Source organism: Leptodactylus fuscus, chromosome 2 (assembly GCF_031893055.1).
Source record: "Leptodactylus fuscus isolate aLepFus1 chromosome 2, aLepFus1.hap2, whole genome shotgun sequence".
Classification (NCBI taxonomy): domain Eukaryota; kingdom Metazoa; phylum Chordata; class Amphibia; order Anura; family Leptodactylidae; genus Leptodactylus; species Leptodactylus fuscus.
The window spans coordinates 65,173,055-65,193,327 of record NC_134266.1 but is presented as its reverse complement, the minus strand read 5'-3'; the positions used below and the strand labels follow the sequence as shown (position 1 = coordinate 65,193,327).

Here is a 20,273-nt window from a genome sequence, read left to right as displayed (position 1 = left end):
TGTATATAACCTTTGCACTAAGCCCACCAATGTGTTAAAACAGTCCTGTCTTGTCCTCCAGCAGTTTTGTGTCTCTCCTCTTCTACTTTTACTTTTAGCTTGTTGTGACTCCACTAATACATGAACATAACGCAATATTCTGCTCTTGATTGGAATAAATCCACATAAGGACATCCTGTGAAAGTGAAAGTATTGTCGTAAGACATAACACGTTATCCCGGCTGCCTCTACTAGATAGTTATACCAAAGTATTTCCTACTTCCTGTAAATCGATCCTGGTATGTACTACAGTGTGGACGCTGCTGCTGCTGCTCTGTCCTAGATGGCGGGTAATGTATCCTGGCCAGGAGTGTGTTTTCTACACCCGATCTATAGATTTGCAGTAGATATATAGATTTTGTAGTGAAAGAAGTAGCTTCACATGTATCTATATAGATTGCATAGTTACAGGAGAAAAAGATTGGTTACATTCAAGATTGTACATGTTATATATGTACAGCATTCTGCATTAAGGGGTTACGTTACTAACACCCAAAAAGCAACAGTGCTCTCCAGTTGCCCAAAGTGCCTTCTGTCCAACTAAAGTACTTTGCTATCAGTGTGTTACAGCAGCATAGATAATACAATAATAATACAAAAGCTCCACGGTAGAGCATTACAGTGATAGTAGGTACACACAAAAAGATAAAGGTAAAGAATATACCGTATTTTCCGGACTATAAGGCGCACATAAAAACCTACGATTTCCTCAGAAATCGTAAGTGCGGCTTATAGTCCAGTGCGCCTTATATATGGATGGAAGCGGCGGCAAAGTCAGGCCTCCTCTTCCTCCGATGTTCCGTCCTTCTCCTCCGGCGCTCGCTGATTATGGCCTGGGCGCATGCGCAATATCATAATGCTTCTACTGCGCATGCGCCCAGGCCATTCTCAGTTAGCGAGCGCCGGAGGAGGAGGACGGAACATCGGAGGAAGAGGAGGCCTGAATGCCCGCCCACCCTGCACCGCTTGGTAAGTTTCACATTCTGTTTCAGGCTTTTAGTTTAAAACAAGGGGGGGGGGGGGGGGGTAGTTTAATCTAACTTTTACGGTTGGGCTCTATCAGCATTATTTTGCTGATAGAGCCCCTCCTCGCCTGCCGAGCGCTTCCAATAGAAGCGGCTGGCACGCGGGGGGTTAAGCGGCCGCTGGCAAAGTCTGCCTGCCGCCGCTTTCAATAACATATAATGCGCACCGGACTGCGGCTTATAGTCCGGTGCGCCTTATATATGAACCGAGACGGACTATAAGGCGCTCATGGGCAATGCGGCTTATAGTCCAGTGCGCCTTATAGTCCGTAAAATACGGTAGTAGGAAGGATGTCACAACTTAAAGATCTTTCAGTTCTCTGTATAAAGTGATCTTCGCTTAGCCTTATGTTAGTCGTACAGCCTAATCGCAGGAAAAGGTTGTGTAGGACTACACACATTTTCGGGGGTGGTTTGTGCACGTGGTATTGACTAAAACATTTTTTGGCTCAGGTTATTCAAATAATTATATGTATTAATAATATATGTAATAATAACACTGGTCTACATCAATTTCATTGACTTAACAGTAACATTTGATCTCTATGCAATTTGGAGTGCTGAATCCAAAAAATCCAAAAATCTATTTGCAGCTGCAAAATAACACAGCGAATACGATCCTAACTCCCATTGAAATCAATGGGAGCGTTTACGGCGCGCAAACTCTCACACGCCGTATACGTGCCAGATCGAGACACGTTACTCCGTGTGAAAGCTCCCTTAGATTTGTTTTCTGCTTGGAACTGATATTTTACATATTATAACTTCTGCAGAACCTCTTATTACACCTGATATTTCACTTGAACACCTTTAATACAGGATGTGTTATTTGCGAAGAAATGTGACCCCTTGCATAATTTTCGACTTCATATCTGGATTCAGCAACTTTTATTTGGTTAAAATCAGCCAAAATTTTTAAGTCAATGATTTTTTTTTTTTAATGTAGACCAGTGTAATAGTTAATGACACTGGTATATTGGTCACAAGTGCCAAGTCTACGTATGCTGGAGCAGCTGTACTGGGGCAGGACACTGTTGTACTTCTCCTCCTGCCTCAGTAGGGCTTGAGATAAACTCTAGAGATGTCAGGTCATCTTTTTTGATTCAATCAAGTTTACAGGAGGCTGCATGTATTATGGCGTCTGCTTCTACAAGCCGTAATTTATCTTTAATCTCCATGTACTACAGCATGAGGGTTAAAACCAGGATTATACAGTATAATATAACTATAACATATTTTGGAAAATTATATTTGGTAGACAAGCACAGAGACATCTGCATGAACCTGTAAATGATGTTGTATTGATCTCTAACAATCTTTAGTCTCTATTTTCTAGATAAACTCCATAATATCCGACCACGGTTTGTGCTACAGTGCAACAAAGCGGTATTCAAGCAGTTGTTAGATGAATTGCGTCATGCACATATACTCAGTGATGCAGAGGCGGAGGAAATCGATGAAGGTAACACTCTGCGTGCTGACAAATGTCGAGCACTGGTTGATACAGTGATAAAAAAGGGAGACAAAAGCAGCAACGTACTACTCGAGAAAATCAAAGAAAAGGATCCGAAGCTTAGTGAAGATCTGGGCATAACAGGTATATATATACAATGTAATCATGTGGTATTTTCTAGTTCTGACCAGAATGCAATGCAATACCCCAAAAGTCCCACTATGTCTTACTTTCGGGGTATGTCTTGTATTGGGAAAACCAACCACCCTCTCCCCCCCCCCCCCATCAATCATATGGATTGAAGCGGCGGCACACGAGGAGTTAAGCGGCGGCCGCCGGCAAAGTCTGCTTGCCGCTTCCATACATTGCAATGGGAGCGTGCTATTCAAATAGTATTCGTTCATCTCTAACTTCAATTGTAACTTCTTACAATTGAAGTTAGAGATGCGCGATTACTATTTGAATAGCGCGCTCCCATTGCAATGTATGGAAGCGGCAGGCAGACTTTGCCGGCAGCCGCCGCTTAACGGGATTCTTCCATTAAAAGAAGTTCTTTCCACTGACCACGTCGGAATAGCCTTAAAAAAGGCTATTCGTCTCCTACCTGTTCCCATAGCCAGCGCCGCCTTCTTCCTCAGCTGCGTCCGCCCCGTCTATGTCCCCGTCAGCACAGGAGCAAAGCAGAATCGATGCTCAACCCGTCCAACCAGGTGATGTAGGATTAAGACTACTACTACTGCACTACTAAGGCAAGTGTGCAGTGGTGTAACTTGAGGCTCATGGGCCCCAGTGCAAAATCTATAATGGCGCCCCATTCGTACATTGTTCCATTTATAATCCTATTAATATTATAAATCCTATTAATATTATAAATGTGAAAGTTTGTGGGTTTGTGTGTTTGGATGTTTTCATGTTCCGATGTTTGTTCCTCAATCACGGAAAAACCGCTCCACCGATTTGGCTGAAATTTTCCACAAACATAGTTAATACAGCCGATTAAACAATAGGCTACTTTTCGTCACAATAGCGCACATACGTTTGTGCCAGGACCACCACAAAACCCAAACTCACACCACCATCTCTGCAATCTCACACACTTTGGACCATAGCAAGCCACAAAATTCATATTGCCCTCTGCAGCCTCGCCCCTAACCCCACACAATCACATATACATATACTTTACCACTTTGCCCCTCACCTTAACGCTACTCCAGGAGGCTCTCTTTTAATAAAGAGGATTAAAAATTCAAATCACCCCCTTTTCTCTAGAACACATATAAAAGTACTTAACAACTGTGAAACACATACATATTAGGTATCCCCATGTCCGAAATCGCCCGCTCTACAAAGCTATACAAATATTTTTCCTGTTCGGTAAACGCCGTAGCGGGAAAAATGGTCAAAAGTGCCAAACTGCCATGTTTTCACTGTTTTGATTCTGATAAAAATTTTAATAAAAAGTGATCAAAGCAATAACATTTCCCGAAAATGGTAGAACTACATAGTACACCCGGTCCCTCAAAAAAAGACGCCCTATACATCCCCGTACACGCACGTATAAAAAAAGTTACGGCTGTCGGAATATGGCGACTTTTCAAAAAATAATATTTTAACAGTTTTGGATTTTTTTAAGGGGTCAAAATGTAAATAAAACCATATGAATTTGGTATCCCCGGAATCGTAACGAAACATGGAATACAGGGGACATGTCATTTTGGTTGCACAGTGAACGCCGTAAAACCAAAGCCCGTAAGAAAGTTGCAGAAATGCATTTTTTCTTCAAATCCACCCCATTCTGAATTTTTTCCCTGCTTCCCAGTACATTATATAGAATAAATAATGGTGGCATCATGAAGAAAAATTTGTCTCAGGAAAAATTAAGACCTCATATGACTCTGGGAGTGGAGAAATAAAAAAGTTATGGGGTTTAGAAGGAGGGGAGTCAAAAACGAAAACCCGAAATCAAAAAATACCATCGGCGGGAAAGGGTTAACTTCAAATACCTCTGTCCCAAAGTCACTATGTAAAGTTTCTCACAACACCGTATATATAGCAGCTCAAATACAAAGTAACTTCAACACAAAAGTCTCACGTATTCTCTGAATTACAGCAAAAACAAGATACAAACTTACATTTCATATCCCATCCCTTATACACAGTACGAAAACCTTACCCACGCCTGTATATACCCACTTCTACAATCACCGCAGATGAAGTCGCGGGTACCAGCTAGTGTGAAATATTTGTGAGTTTGTGGGTTTGTGACTTTGGATATTCGGATGTTTGGTGGTCAATCACACAAAACCTGCTCCACCAATTTGGCTGAAATTTTCCACAAACATAGTTAATACCCCCGATTGCGCAATAGGCTACTTTTGAACACAATAGCACACATACGTTTTCCACACGAACCCCACAAATAAACAATCTCACATCACGATCTCTGCAATCTCCGTTATGGGAGCGTTTGTGCCGCACTATTTACGGTGCGCGTTTACAGTCGCCTGTACGCCGCGTAAACCCGATCGTAAAATTTCACCCACGACTCGATTTACACACTTCTACAATCACCGCAGACGAAGTCTGAGCCGCGGGGACAGGTAAGAGAAGGCGGCGGAGGACACAAAGTTGGCAGGAACCAGAGGCATGATGGGGGTAGCGCAGTGTATGTGCGATTGTGTAAGGGAAGGGCTATGGCGGGCGTACGGCTACCGGCCACCTGGCAGACGGAAAGTGCCGGCATGCGCCGTAGTACAAGGGGGTATGGCGGCCGAGAGCAGAGGCAGTGTGAGCGGTGGTGTGCAAGGAAGCTATGGTGCCAGCCAAAGGATACATGCATGTCCAATAAAAAAGAAATACAAAAATAGGTGGCACTCCAATGATGGATCAGGTATGAGCAAAAGTGATGCTTGTGTATTTGATGGAATAGAACCTACTTTTTTTCACTACTTCATTGGAGTGCCACCTATTTTTGTGTAATATATGTTATGCACGATATATATTTCTATATAGGTACAGTATGTATATATGTTCTACTGCTTCGTGTTGTTCCATTCAAACAAAGTATTTGGAATCCCTATTCCTCGGATAGATGGGGCTCCCACTGATCGGGCACTTATCACATATGTTGTGGATAGGTGGCAAATTGGGATTGTGAGACAATCCTTTTAACAACTTACTGATTTATGAGTTACTTGGATTATTAAATTGCAAGTGACTTTTGCAAAACTTGCACACAACCTCATGTTTTAGGCAAATTTCACATTACATCCGTGTACACCCTAAATGGGGTACTTTTAGCAACCACTTTTAAAGATGACATCAGTAAACCTAAGCACCAACTGCACGGAAGTCCTTCACTGCTATTCAAATCTATGAGGGTGTAACATCCAGGCTGTCATAGACTTACATAGTAATAGTAACTTTTGGCTGGTGTGAATCAGCAGGTCAATTTGGCTGTGTATTAGAAGAAGAATCCGTAGGTGAATCACCATTCATTACGCAGCAGAATACCTTGTACTACATGGTACAGAATTAAACAAAAAACAGCCAGATGCTACTTTAAAATTAGCAACACAGTCCTTCTCTGATATCAAACAGGTTTTTCCAAATAAAATGATGTTTTGTTCCCAGAAAACATATTGCAGGTCATCATAAATGTTGTACTCTCTTCCCGTTAGTTTTTAAAAGATAATAGCTTCAGATTAGTGGATCTTGAATGTTTTTTACAATGGTCTTGTTGTTCTTCTAAAATTGTTCCCTTTTCAAAAGAGACGCCCTTCTTTACTAGCACCACTATTGCAGTTGCAAAAACAATTTTTTTTAAAGTTGTTACATTAAAACATTGTGGTGTTTGGTTTATCCAATTGCACATTGAACATCGTAAAGACAAAACCCATAAGAAAATGGCAAAACTGAGGGTTTTTTCCCAGTTCCACCCCTTTAGAATTTTTTTTTTTAGGGGAGGGGGGGGGGGGTTCCAGTCTATTGTATGGAATAATAAATGGGGCAAATGGTAAGTGAAGCTTGTTCTGCAGAAAACTAGCCCTCTGTTAGGGAATTGGTAGGACAGGTAATTCCCCAGTAGCTGCTGGAAACCCTGTGAAAGGGACACAGGGGACAGTGAGCCCTAAGCTGAAGCCCCCCACTGTCCCTTCCTGATTACCTGGTACAATCCTACGTAATATGCAGCAACTAGGCAACGATCCCTTCCTATATATGTGAAAACACAAAACGCAGACAAGACAAACAAAAACAAAGGGAGGTCAGCTAGCCAGGGTCCAGTAATAGTCAAGCAATGCAGTGTCAAAATCGATATCCAAGAGAGTAGTCAATAGGGAAGGCCAGAGGTCAAGAATCAGAACACAAGAATAGACAGCGAGAGAAAATCCAGCACGCACAAGGCAATAGCAAGCACCTATGTGAATGTGAACCAAGAATAAATAGGGAGGAAGAACCTGCTCTAGAGTTGATAGGTGGATAGGCTGTCAATCACACAGCAAGACTAGAATTAACCACTTCATGAACAGAGGTAAACAAGGGCAGAAGACAGGTGTGGTGGAAATTCAATTACAGAACTAGAGCCATCTTCACATAGTGCAACCAAAAACTCTAAGCAAGGAATCAAACTGCACATGCCTCCTGCACCGCAGCATGAGAGCAGAGGGTGGCGCAGTGACCCGAACAGGCAGAGACGTTACACCTTCATAAGGCTATGTGAATGGAATAAAAGTTATGGTGTTTGTTTGTATTATTGATATTGACATGAAGATTTTTCTATCTATTATTACACTTCCATTTTTTCCTTTTTATTTTCCCCTTTTTAAATAATCCATTAACCCTTTATAAATCATGTCGTCAGTTGTTAGCAGCCTTTGCATTACAAGGTTTCATACCTAATGATGTATGATTTTTTTTTTTCCAGACCCTCCAGAACTTCCACTGCCTAAAAAAGAACAATCCATCCAACAAGGTATTATTATATCAGATTATTGGAAAATATGAATAATTGTGCTGGAAGTGTGTGCTTAGAAAAATTGGTGCCATTTAGACTACATTCCCATCTGCATCGGCCTGTCCATTATACTGGTCCATCTGAGAACCAGAACAAAAGACAGATGGACTGCTAAAATAGCAGATACATAAGGCGTGCGAAAGACCCCATTGACTATAAAGGGGTCCATTGTTTTTAAACTGAAAACGACAGGCGACAAACTTCAGGCGATTATAGAGACCTTAGGGAGCAGTATTTAGTATATAAGCAATGTTTGGGGAAACTCAATAGCATACACAAATATGACAGCCATAGACTTAAGCTGGACATTCATTTCAGATAGCTCAGCCAAGTGTGCATGTTTCCTGAATGGAAAGAGGGGAGTTGTAAGCAGTCTTTGTACTAACAAATTAAAGATTCCAAAGTTCTATATCTAATGAAACATTCATTTATTTCCAGCCTCTGTAGAACCTCCACTACCAAAAAAGGAAAAATTTGGTCAACAAGGTATTGACATACATGTATGATATGAAGAATTGTGCCTAGACTTGTAATGTGTCTAGAAGGAAATTGATGTCACTTAGGGAACAGTGTTTACCATATAAGAAAGTTTGGGGATACTCAATAGTACAAAAATATGGTGGCCATAGTCTTAAAGCATACCTCCAATTATAAACAACTATTCATAAATGAACAGTGCATGTGACTATAAGAAACTTTGTAATATATCTTATTAAAGAGATCTGTTTCCTTCTCCACTTAGTAAGATTTTCTCTTGCTCCTTATCGTCAATCTGGCTGCTTGCTAACATTATATTTGTCTCTGTATTCACCTTACTCATAGAGCTCTATGGAGAAGAGAGGGATGGAGAAGGATTCTTCTGTCAGCTGGTTAATTTATTTATTACCTCATTCTGCGCACTCTTAGCCTCTTACCTACAAACCTAGCAGTTTTAAAAGTGCTCAGAATAGTAGAGTGTAGAGGAGCAATTATTTGAGTTGTCTATTCTATCCACTTCCCCTCTTCATAGACTAATATATAGAAAGAAACTTTGCCTGAAAAGTGGAGAAGAGAACATATTTCTTTAATAAGAAATATTTCAAAGTTTGTTATTTTTTACCTGTACTATTATACAAAGTTGTTTATAACTGGAGGTTAGCTTTACGCTAATCATGCACTTAAAGACGACCTTTCATGTCCTCTAGGATATGTTATATGCCATTGCAAAAGTTTCAGTTTTCTTGGTATCCTCTCATGTGCAGAAATATTTGTGCCATTCATTTTGGCTACTGATATTTCAGTACTATCAGGGGGGGCTCACTGTCATTGCTGAGTGGTGGAGAATGCCCACTGATGGTACACTTCTATAGTCTTGTACTGTGAAGGGGCTTTCCCCATCATCCAGTGATGATGCTCAACTGCAAAACCATCTCCCTAAAGGTGCAATGATTGCAAGAGCCGAAACTATTAGAAAAGAAAAGATGGCATCAAAAATTAAAGTGCATTGGATTCGGCACCACCAACTATACAATGGTACATAACATGCCCTTGAATTAAAACACATGAAAGGAAAGCAATTTTTTTGTGTTCAGTTGTGCTCTTAACTAGAGATGAGCGAACAGTGAAATATTCGAGATTCGTTTCGAGTAGAGCCTCAATATTCGACTACTCGATCGAATATCGAATCCTATTATAATCTATGGGAAAAAATGCTCGTTTCAGGGGAAACCACTATTCAACTAAAGGAGAGTCACCAAGTCCACGAATAGCAGAGGGAGAGTGTTTAGGAGGAGCACTGTGCAGTTAAAGCGCACGGACCCCATTATAGTCTATGGCGTCCACACGCTTAACTGCACAGTGCTTGCAGTTGCACTGATAAAAGTAAGCTTCCTCGTAACAGCAAGCTGCCAGCTCTCCTGACTAGCAAGGACGAGCCTGCTGCAGAACCAGCGTTGATTTGCCGCAGGCTCGTCCTTGCTAGTCAGGAGAGCTGGCAGCTTGCTGTTATGAGGGAGTTGACTTTTTCTCATAAGAATGAATTGACCAGCGTTGATTGACCAGTGTACAGCATTCGGCCAGTCAACGCTGGTTCTGCCGGAGGCTCATCTGTGAGAGGCGGAGTCTAAAATCGGACCACAAAGGAGAATGCTGTGGTCCGATCTTAGACTCCGCCTCCTCACAGACGAGCCTCCGGCAGAACCAGCGTTAATTGGCTGAATGCTGTACACTGGCCAATTAATGCTGGTCAATTCATTCCTATGAGAAAGAGTCAGCTCCCTCATAACAGCAAACTGCCAGCTCTCCTGGCTAGCAAAAATGAGCCTGCGGCAAAACAACGCTGGTTCTGCAGCAGGCTCGCCCTTGCTAGTCAGGAGAGTTGGCAGCTTGCTGTTACGAGGGAGCTTACTTTTTCTCATAGGAATGAATTGACCAGTGTTGATTGCCCAGTGTACAGCATTCGGCCAATCAACACTGGTTCTGCAGGAGGCTCGTCTGTGAGGAGGCGGAACCTAAAATCGGACCACAATGGAGACTGCTGTGGTCCGATCTGTGACTCCTATACAATACAATGCCCCCTCAGTGATCATTACAGAGTAAAATGCCTCCTCAATGGCTCCATATAATATTAATCCCACCTCAGTGGCCCATCAGTCAGTATCATGCCCCTTTGGTGGTCCATCACAGAATATAATATATAAGTAAACCATGCCTACCTAGCTCCCCTACCTCAAATATCTGCAGGGTCTGGCTTTAGTGCTATCTCTGGCTCTCCATTCATTGCTCCTCCATATTTCAGAGAGCACTAGTCAAGGCCTAACTGGTGGAGCATGGAGCCAATCTCTCTGCGCTCCATCATTGTATTTAACTGGATCTGCATCCTGTGGACATAGATAGAGTTGAAATTGGGACCCATCACACATAACAGTGGCACAGCACCCAAAATATAGAAGTGTCCCAGTGAACATCTGAGGAAGAGACCATGCTGTTGTAGGGCCTGGCACGGGTGCACTATTTGCCCTATGGTTAAAGTGGCCTTGCAGGCAGTTTATTTTTTTTTTAGAACAAAAGGATCAAGCATGTTAAAATCCAAATGCCTTATTTTTCTCTACATTTGCCATGGAGGGAGACTTAAATGGCCCCCACTAGATGGTCGGTCAGTCCGAATTTTGCAAGTTCAGCCAACATTAGTGTGTATAGCCATTCTTATGTTGACTACATCTTAAAGGGGTTTTCCCACAAAAGCAAGTTATCTTCTATCCATAAGCTAGTGGATAACATGAAGATCAGTGGGGGCTCAATCGCTCAGACCCCCACTAATCAGATGGGATTATCTGAGATAGATGAAGTACAGTTCTCTCTAGCACTCCCATTGAAATGAATGGATTGGGGCACACACCACCCGACCACTGCTCCATTCAGAGTGGGAGAAAGTTCCTCGTTCTCCTGATCAGGTTGGGCACGAGCAGTTGGACCCCCCACAGATCTGAAATTTATCTCTAATCCAGTAAGAGATAACTTGTTATTGTGAGAAAACCCCTTTGAGTGCAGAAGTGTTTAATTGATACATTTCTGTAATAGATGTCTGGAAGTCTTTGTTCAATCCTCCCTATTTGTATCATTGTCTTTTTGTTTTCTTTTATTACAAGAAGTTAATGGAATCACGCTGTGCACAGAGTCCGAATATGAGGAAATAACTAAACTGTCTAAGGAAAGTGAGGTAAATATACGAGCCATTGGAATACTATGGTTTCACATCGTACAGGATGCATCAATGTTATGTTGCACTGATCATTAGTACTCAGATTGTCATGTGTATAAACATGACATGGACATTTGGTTTTTCATATAGTTTAATTCTAACAGATGAAATGTCTTTATATGTTTTTGCAGTACTATTCGGTGGCACATAAAACATGGGCTCCAGAGCTGCTCATCTTACTGTACGGATGGGAAGTTTCAGCAGATTCTTGTCCCTTATTTCTCCTACCTCTCTTCTTTGCATGTCTTTCAGTCTGGTAGAATTGCATGTGTGTCTACTCGGAAGTCTAAGGCAGGGTTCACACTACTGCTGCTGTCCGCTCGGGGTTCCGTTGTAAACCTTGGGGAAACTGAACAGGGGACGGCTTGCCAGTGGTCAGCTTTAAAACCCATTCAATTGAGTGGGTTTTTAAAGTTGACTGCTGGTGTCCATATGTGACCTCTCCACCTGGAAACCATTTTGTTGGAATGGACACAGTCATACATGCAGGACTTTGTGTCTGTCTGTGTTTGTGTCCAGGTTCCTGAGGTTCACGATGCAAACCCTGGGGCGGACAGTGGCGGTAGTGTGAACCCAGCCTAAGCGTACTTTGCTTTGTCTTGTAATGACATTAAAGTATTCAACATGCAAACTAACCAAGGCACATTGAATATTTGATGATAACCTTGGCATATAGTGTTCGGTAACAATAAATGTATATCTGTGGATTGATAATTGTAATGTCCTGGTGGGTGGTGGTAAAGCTGGAAGAAAGGCAAGAGCAAAGTGTTTACATGCAGAGATGGTTGATCATAAAGCGACAATTTCTACAGGGTTTTGAGAACAGGGTCATATGGGTCAGACCCCTACCGATCTGCCACTGAGGGCACATCCAAATGTGGCTGTTCTGAGAAAACCTCATTATGATCAGATGTTTTATACTGGAATAGACCCAACAGACAAGGAATATGTCTATTACAGTAGATCATACACTTACGGTGACTGTCGGCGGGTTTCACCCACAGCTGTCTCACCTTATCCTCCCCCCCTCTTCCCCTTCCATATAAAAATACTAGAATGTGAGATGGGAAATAGACACCTCTTGCAGTGGCTTATCCCCTAGAGAAAAAAAAGAGTCATTACTTGAAATCCATACACAATACACTCAACTGAACCCATAGAAATCAGTGAATTTGACAAAATATATCTAATTTATATGGCCAGATTAAGGGAGTTATCCAGCCACATAAAATGTTGTTTTTATAAAGTAATTGAACTTAAAACTGATATACGTAATTTATGATGGCCCAATTTCACTACTGGTATTGTGGTCACAGCAGCACTCCTTTTGTAGAAAGGAAGCCCCCTCCCCACTCTCTGTTGGAGACATGTAGGATGTTCCTAAATTTAGCCAGTCCCTTCTCTGTCATGGCTGATGTACAGACAGAAATAGGGACTAGCTTTAAGGGCATGCTGGGAATCGTATGTATGGAGATGTTTTCATTGTCTGAATACAATTTATTTTTTCAGAAGAATGTGATACTGGATCTTATAGCAACATCTGTTTATTCCCCTAGAGATATCCTATACTTGAGAAGGGCAGACGCAAACGCTTGGCTTTGATTATTTGTAATATTAACTTCCAAGATTCCAAAATTGGGAAGCGCGAAGGGGCAAACTGTGACATTGAGGGAATGAAAAAAATATTAAAAGGACTTGACTACAATGTACAGTTGAGCACTGATCTAACAGCTGAGGTAAGAAATGTAATATAGATATATATACATAATAATTTGTTATAAACCTTGAGACCAGTTTACAGTCCCAGAAACTTCCTTAGACCAGGACTGCAAGAGGACGATATGTGTGTGATCATCACATTATTCCTATTGGGAAAGATCACAGTGCAATAAAGTTGTGATCCACTATAAATTTAAATAATGTTTCTACAATAGAATTATGTCAATGAGCTGTATTTCATTTGGTATAGTTGCTTTATGTAACAGAATGATTTACAGTATTTTTATGATTTTCTTCTTACGTTCCAGGAAATGCAGACCACAATGAAGACTTTTGCTGCTCATAGCCATCACAAGGATTCTGATAGTACTTTCCTGGTTTTTATGTCTCATGGAGAAAGAGATATCATTTATGGGACTGATTTTAAATCAGAAGATGTAGAAGGCCGGGAAAGAGCAACTGGCAGGATCCATGTTGATGACATCTTCAATACATTTAATAATGAAAACTGCCCAGGATTGCGGAATAAACCAAAAGTGATAATTATCCAGGCTTGTCGTGGACGTAAGTTAGAGGGTTATGAGATATATGAAATTTGTTATATTATAGTACAGCATGAGCATTCATCCACATGATCATGTTCTTTGTCAGTGTGCTATATGTGTTTTTAAAGGGGTTGTCCAGGCTAAAATCGTATTTTTCAGTTAGCCTGGGGAAGGTTAATTTATTTATTTAAAAAAACAAACAAAAAACACATACTCACCTCTCCCTGGTGCTCCAGTGCCTCCTAGCACATTCCAGTCCTGCAGCTCAGTTGTTGGCTCTAGCCAATCAGTGGCTTAAAGAAGAGACCCAGTGACGTCACTACCACCAATCAGAGGTCTCAACAAAAGGGACTGGAACGTCACAGGGCAGGGCTGTGCTAGGAGGACACCGAAGCACTTGGGACAGGTGAGTATGTTTGTTTGTTTGGGTTTTTTTTACCTCCCTAGGCCTAATTAAAAAATAATATTTTAAGAAGCCAATAATTTGTTCACAAAGACGATGCAAATAAATAAATAAATAATTCAAAATTCATCTTTATTCAAACTATAATTACAAAAGTAATGTCGCAAAAAAGAAGACATAAAAACAATTGAAAACAATTAAAAAACAAACTGGACAAGGGTGGTACACAAGTTTTGATCATATCAAAATTAGGCACATGATACACAAATACATATGTCAATGCACATTAACAAAAACATGCAACATCACCAGATAATAAATAAATATACCAGTAATCAAAAAATAAATGACCTTTCATATGGAAAAGCAAATATTACAGAATTTCACAAAAAAAACCCAAATGGCAGCAAGTAATAGTCACCAAGAAGTAAGGTGCATCAGCGCAACATGCAGTATGAATTCCAATACACATTGAAATGGAAAGGGGAAAAAGGAAAAAATACAGCCTCCTCTGTGATGTTACAATTTAAACAGTCCAAAAAATGGCTCACTTGGAGCCGTAATAACCAAAACAGAAAGACACTCATTTCTTATATGATGGAGCTGCACAGATAATTCCAAAGATTCTCCCAGCTGAGAACGTGACAACACAAGTATAGGTTCAAGAACGGAAATCCAGCAGACTGAAGATATTCTTATTTTTTTTAAAAAAATCAAATCAAATAAAGTGATCAAATAAAGAAAAGAAATTTTTTTTAAAAAAAAAAAATATCTTCAGTCTGCTGGATTTCCGCTCTTGAACCTATAAATTCCAATAGGTTGCTACAACCAAAGTACCAACCAGCCATCAGGCAAATATCACACTTGGCTTCCTCAGGACAGGACAGGACCTGTTCCAGTACTTTTTATGGCCCAGGCTCACTGTAGGCAGTAAATGGGTTTGTGAAGGCGCGGATGGTACATTGATATCACTCGTGTTCTCCATGCCATTTTGTCACAGACCTGTAGTTACAAACATTTATTGACACGTAGCTAACAAGAAGAGCAGGGCAATGGTAACTAAATATAGTTACTCAGTCACTGCAGCATTCTCCACATTGTTTGCAGCGCTGTACAGCTGAATGTCAATGGAAATGTAGTATGGCAGCTCTGCTCTAAATACAGGCCTTTATAACACAGATCATTGACAGTCTGGCCCAATTCTGTGATGTTTATATCTAATCAGAAGTATAGCAGCTCACTTAAAGGTGTTGTCCATGGAGTATTAATTTACGTACCTGGTCCCAAGAATCACTGATGATGGGTCTGGGGACAAAGCAACATTATGATGCCCAAGTCATGTGATCCAAGACGGCATTTGACCCCTGTGTTCACTCCCTCCCCCTCCCTCCTCTTCCTCTGTGAAAGTAGGGAAGACAGAAGGGCAAAGAATCAGGGGGACAAATGCTACCTTGGATCACATGACCCAGGGGTCACCTACATTCTTATACATTATACCAATAGAAGCCTTTGGTCTCCTCTCAGCAATATTCACTGGACCTTCCACTTTTTGTTACTCAATAGAATAGCGCAGATGGCTGCGCCATTTCATAGAGAAGCATCTTGTAAAATAATGAATGGGTGACAGATGTCACTTATTTAAATATATATATCCGAGGTTTCTGCTGCGAAATCCTTCCAATGGAAACCTAGAAATAAGAAATTATATAAAAAGTATATATTACATTTAATGATAAAAAAAAAAAAAAAGTTACAATGACTTAAAAGGTGATTTTTCTTCTTATTCCTAAAATGTATTATATAATCTCTACTATTGCTCCATCCTTCCAAAGAAGGGGGGGGGGTTGCTGATAGTAAAGTTTAGTAAAGGGCAAATGTATGAAAGTGGAGTCCTTGGTGACAAACACTCCTTGTAAAGGTAAGGCTGGTTTCACACACAGAATTTCTTTGAAAACACCACTTGCTGTTTTTTATACAGATTTTAAGCTAGAGCCCAATTTGGATGAGGTACTTGGTTATATTTTTCCTTTAGAATCCAGGATAGGGTTTGGACCAAAAAACAAGAGCATTTTTCTGAGAACACATGTACTAAGACACAAATATGTTTTGCAGATAAAAAGGGTCAGGTATGGGTCAGTGATAATGGTCAGGAGTCCCCAAGCATCAAACAAGAAGATTTGGAAGATGATGCTATGCGGATGATTCAGAAGGAGAGTGACTTAATCTGCTTCTATTCAACAACACCAGGTACATAAACTTACTTACATACTTACTATGAAGGGTCTATAGGAAGGGGAGGGGTGAGCAGGAGAGACAGAGGCTGCTGCAGCTCAAATGCTTTATTCACACCAGTACAGGTCAGTACTTCTCCATAATGTCATCCAAGATTCTGCTGATGTCCTCTGGTTTTATGACCTGAACGTAAAACAACATAGGGATCTATCATAAAGTAAATTCTGGCCATTATACCCGAGGTCTCATCGGGATTGGGCAGCCTAATGAGGCATTGGGCACCAAATGTTTCAACAAGAATTGCTAATGTCTTCTTTTAACGGATGAGGGTCATCACAAATTGATTTCCCATAGGCCACTGTCCAACCTAAAGGCCATCCCTGGTCACAAGTTACCATTGTGTGCCAGCTAGAGGTGTGAAATTGTATCAATAAGGGCTTGTTCACATGTGGAAACCTTTTTCGAGGGGGTAGTCGCAATGGGATGCCGATGCAGTGCATCGCCACTACGTCGCGGAATCCTGCTCCTGATTAGGCCCGAATGAATAGGCCTAATGAGGAGAGAGACTTAAGCTGTAGACACCGCACCTGACTCCACTTGAATATAGGGCATGTTGTGTTTTTTTTTCCTGCTAGCTGAAAAAAAATCATTAGTGGAAAAAAACTGATAGTGACTCCCATTGAATTGAATAGGAGGCGTTTTTTCAGGTGCATTTTGAGGCGGAGTCCGTGCAAAAACCTCCGTGTGAACATACCCTAAATTGACCCTTTGTCCTTAGGTTATGTGGGTACAGTGTATAGCAGCTTGGCAAACATCAGTATCAAAACCAGAAGTAGAATCTACACAGGGAAAAATTATAATGTGAAGGTTTGCACCTCTTATAAATACTGATGCAAAATACCAAATACTGACCATGGGAAAGCGGCTTAAGGAAAAGTTTGCACAGGGTGAAAATGTTGATGGTTTTGCATCATGGCCACCCAAAATGGAAGACAGAATGCTGGGCAGTGGGTGGAGAACAGAGTGAACCTAGCCTAAACCAGTGGACAGCAAGTATACAAATCGCTCAGATGTACAAACTGCAGCTTGGGTGTAGACATGCCAGTTTTCTAACAAACAGATGATAATAAGGGATGATTTTTCTTTCTCCAGATACGGTTTCTTATAGACATGTAAACCAGGGCTCCCTATTTATTCAACGTTTGATTGGCTTTATAAAAAGAGAGGCGCACAATTCATCTGTAGGAGATATCTTCCAAAAGGTAAGGCCTTATACAAAATGTATTAGATAGTGTCAAAGAGAATGTAAATCAGCTTTTTCCCTCTTACAAATTGCAGTTTTATGTTAAAAACAAAAAAATCAATAAAAAAGCAAAAAAAAATTGCTGGTATCACAGCATCTGTAATGATACAAACTTAGATATTATCATATTAAATCATTTTTGCTTTACAACATTTTTTAATACCTTTCATGTATTTGCCAAAATGGAGGTATTGAAAAACTCAACTCATCCCACAAAAAAGAAGCCCTCATATGGCTATGTTGATGTAAAAGAAAAAGAAGTTAAGACTGCTTCACGCGGGTCACATGAGTTTTCCTATTTAAAATTTAAAGGGGTTGTCTAGGAATTTGACAATTCACAGAGGAACCTAGGGAAGGTAAAAAAAAATATATATATCACACTCACCTGTCCCCGGCACTCTGGTGTGTGCCGCCACTGTCCGTTTCATTGCACAATGTAAAGTTGCTGCCAGAAGTCCTGCGATTCACATGACCACTAAGGCCAATCAGTCGCTTCAGCAGGGATGGAGCACCAGAGCACCAGGAACAGCTGAGTGATTTTTTTTTTTTTTTTTTTTTAATTTGTTTCACCTTCCCGAGTGAGTGGTGAAATTCATGGACAACCGCATTAAAGTTTGTCAATTTATTTTGTACTGTAGGTTATTTCAGAAACAGAAAAACATTTTTCCCCGATTTTTTTACAGTATATTTTTTAATATAGTTTGTTCACTGAATAATATTTAACCAGTAAAATAATTCCTCTAATACTCACATGCACAGATATGCCAAACACGTGCACATTGTGTAATGTGTGATGCGTCTCTGTCCCCTGACTTTAGATGCAGTTTGGGTACATTGATTATATAAATACAGATTGTTTTTTTTTTATTACTATTATTATTATTACATATGTGCATGTGTATACTGACTCTATACGTATATGTATGTTTGTATTGACTCTATACAGGTGTATACTGACTCTATACATATACCGTATATACTTGAGTATAAGCCGACCCGAATATAAGCCGAGGCCCCTAATTTTACCACAAAAAACTGGGAAAACTTATTGACTGTAGTATAAGCCGGGTAGGGGGGGGGGGGGGGGGGGAATTCAGCCTGGCTGAATATAGGGTATCTGCAGTGCTCCTATTAACCCCTTCCCAACGGAACAGGAGCACTGCAGATCCCCTATAGTCAGTAGACCGAGCACTTTCAGACACAGGGATACCTAATGTCTATGTGTTTCACAGTCGTTTTCTACTTTTATATGTATTCTAGGGAAAGGAGCGATTTAGAACTTTAATTTAATTTATTTAATTTTTTTATTATATATTTTTTAAAAGCTTCTTTTTTTTTCCCACTATTTTATGGGAGATTCTATACATTACTATTGCGGCTGGACATAGACCCAGCCCAACTCACCCCAAAGGGGTGACTTAAGTATAAGCCGAGGGGGGCTTTTCAGCACAAAAACTGTGCTGAAAAACTCGGCTTATACTCAAGTATATACGGGTATGTATATTGATTATATACCTTGAAAAATTAAAATGTATTTCTGATCTTCACTAATTTTCTTTTCTCCTCTTAGGTCCAACTCTCATTCAAGGATGACATACAGATGCCAACACAAGACAGGAATACCCTTCTGAAGAAATTTTTCCTGTTACCAGGGTATTAAATGGGTCCGGCGTAAATTGAAAAATAATCCGTAAATTACCCAATTACCCCCCCCACCCCAGCGTACTTTATAATTGACTTCATAAAAAAAAAAATAATAATAATTACCTATATCTATCTGGGGCTGCCACATTACCTCCCCAGGCATATTTTCTGATGTTCCGGTGACGTTCCGTTTCTGTATTTCTGGAAACAAAGCATTAACAATATTCACTCAAGCCATACCCAACATACTTACATATCTTCAGTCTTCTGGCAAGAAACGTCACTTCCTCTGCTTCTGTCTGCGCCTGCACAATAGAGCTTTATTGTACAGTCACAGGCAGACGTGACTAGCGAATACCACACATGCGCAATAAGTCCATAGAAGAAGATGCCGGCGGGACCGAAGACTCTGATCTCCAGGACACAGAAAATAGGTAAGTACAGTGTTGGCCAAAAGTATTGGCACCCAAGCAATTCTGTCAGCTAATACTCATGTTCTTCCAGAAAATGATTGCAAGCACAAACTCTTTGGTATTAATGGCTTCATTTATTTTGCTTGCAATGAAAAAACACAAAAGAGAATGAAACAAAAGTCAAATCATTGATCATTTTACACAAAACTCCAAAAATGGTCCAGACACAAGTATTGGCACCCTCAGCCTAATACTTAGTAGCACAACCTTTAGACAAAGTAACTGCGAACAACCGCTTCCGGTAACCATCAATGAGTTTCTTACAATGCTCTGCTGGAATTTTAGACCATTCTTCTTTGGCAAACTGCTCCAGGTCCCTGAGATTTGAAGGGGGCCTTCTCCAAACTGTCATTTTGAGATCTCTCCAGCAGACCAAGCTTTCTCACACTGGGCCCTACATTATGCTGCAAAATTTGTTGGTAGTCTTCAGACTTCATAATGCCATGCACACGGTCAAGCAGTCCAGTGCCAGAGGCAGCAAAGCAACCCCAAAACATCAGGGAACCTCCGCCATGTTTAACTGTAGGGACCGTGTTTTTTTCTTTGAAGGCCTCTTTTTTTTTTTTCTGTAAACTCTATGTTGATGCCTTTTCCAAAAAACTCTACTTTTGTCTCATCTGACCAGAGAACATTCTTCCAAAACGTTTTTGGCTTTCTCAGGTAAGTTTTGGCAAACTCCAGCCT

At 40.6% G+C, this 20,273-nt stretch overlaps 1 protein-coding gene across 1 annotated transcript; it reads left to right on the top strand.

Annotated features, from left to right (window-relative positions):
- The first annotated feature begins 304 nt into the window (after nucleotides 1–304).
- On the top strand, nucleotides 305–19,622 carry LOC142194634 (caspase-1-A-like). Its single transcript, XM_075263891.1, has 10 exons — nucleotides 305–329; nucleotides 2,401–2,661; nucleotides 7,442–7,489; nucleotides 7,970–8,017; nucleotides 11,158–11,228; nucleotides 12,827–13,006; nucleotides 13,298–13,553; nucleotides 16,050–16,184; nucleotides 17,322–17,431; nucleotides 19,043–19,622. Exons 1-10 carry the CDS (start codon nucleotides 323–325, stop codon nucleotides 19,130–19,132), a joined length of 1,206 nt encoding a protein of 401 aa, XP_075119992.1. The 5' UTR covers nucleotides 305–322; the 3' UTR covers nucleotides 19,133–19,622.
- Nucleotides 19,623–20,273: the final 651 nt, after the last annotated feature.

Coding starts and splice junctions, on each gene's coding strand:
- LOC142194634 (XM_075263891.1), top strand. Junction 13,554..16,049: donor TATCCAGGCTTGTCGTGGAC/GTAAGTTAGAGG, acceptor TATGTTTTGCAG/ATAAAAAGGGTCAGGTATGG. Junction 16,185..17,321: donor CTTCTATTCAACAACACCAG/GTACATAAACTT, acceptor TTCTTTCTCCAG/ATACGGTTTCTTATAGACAT.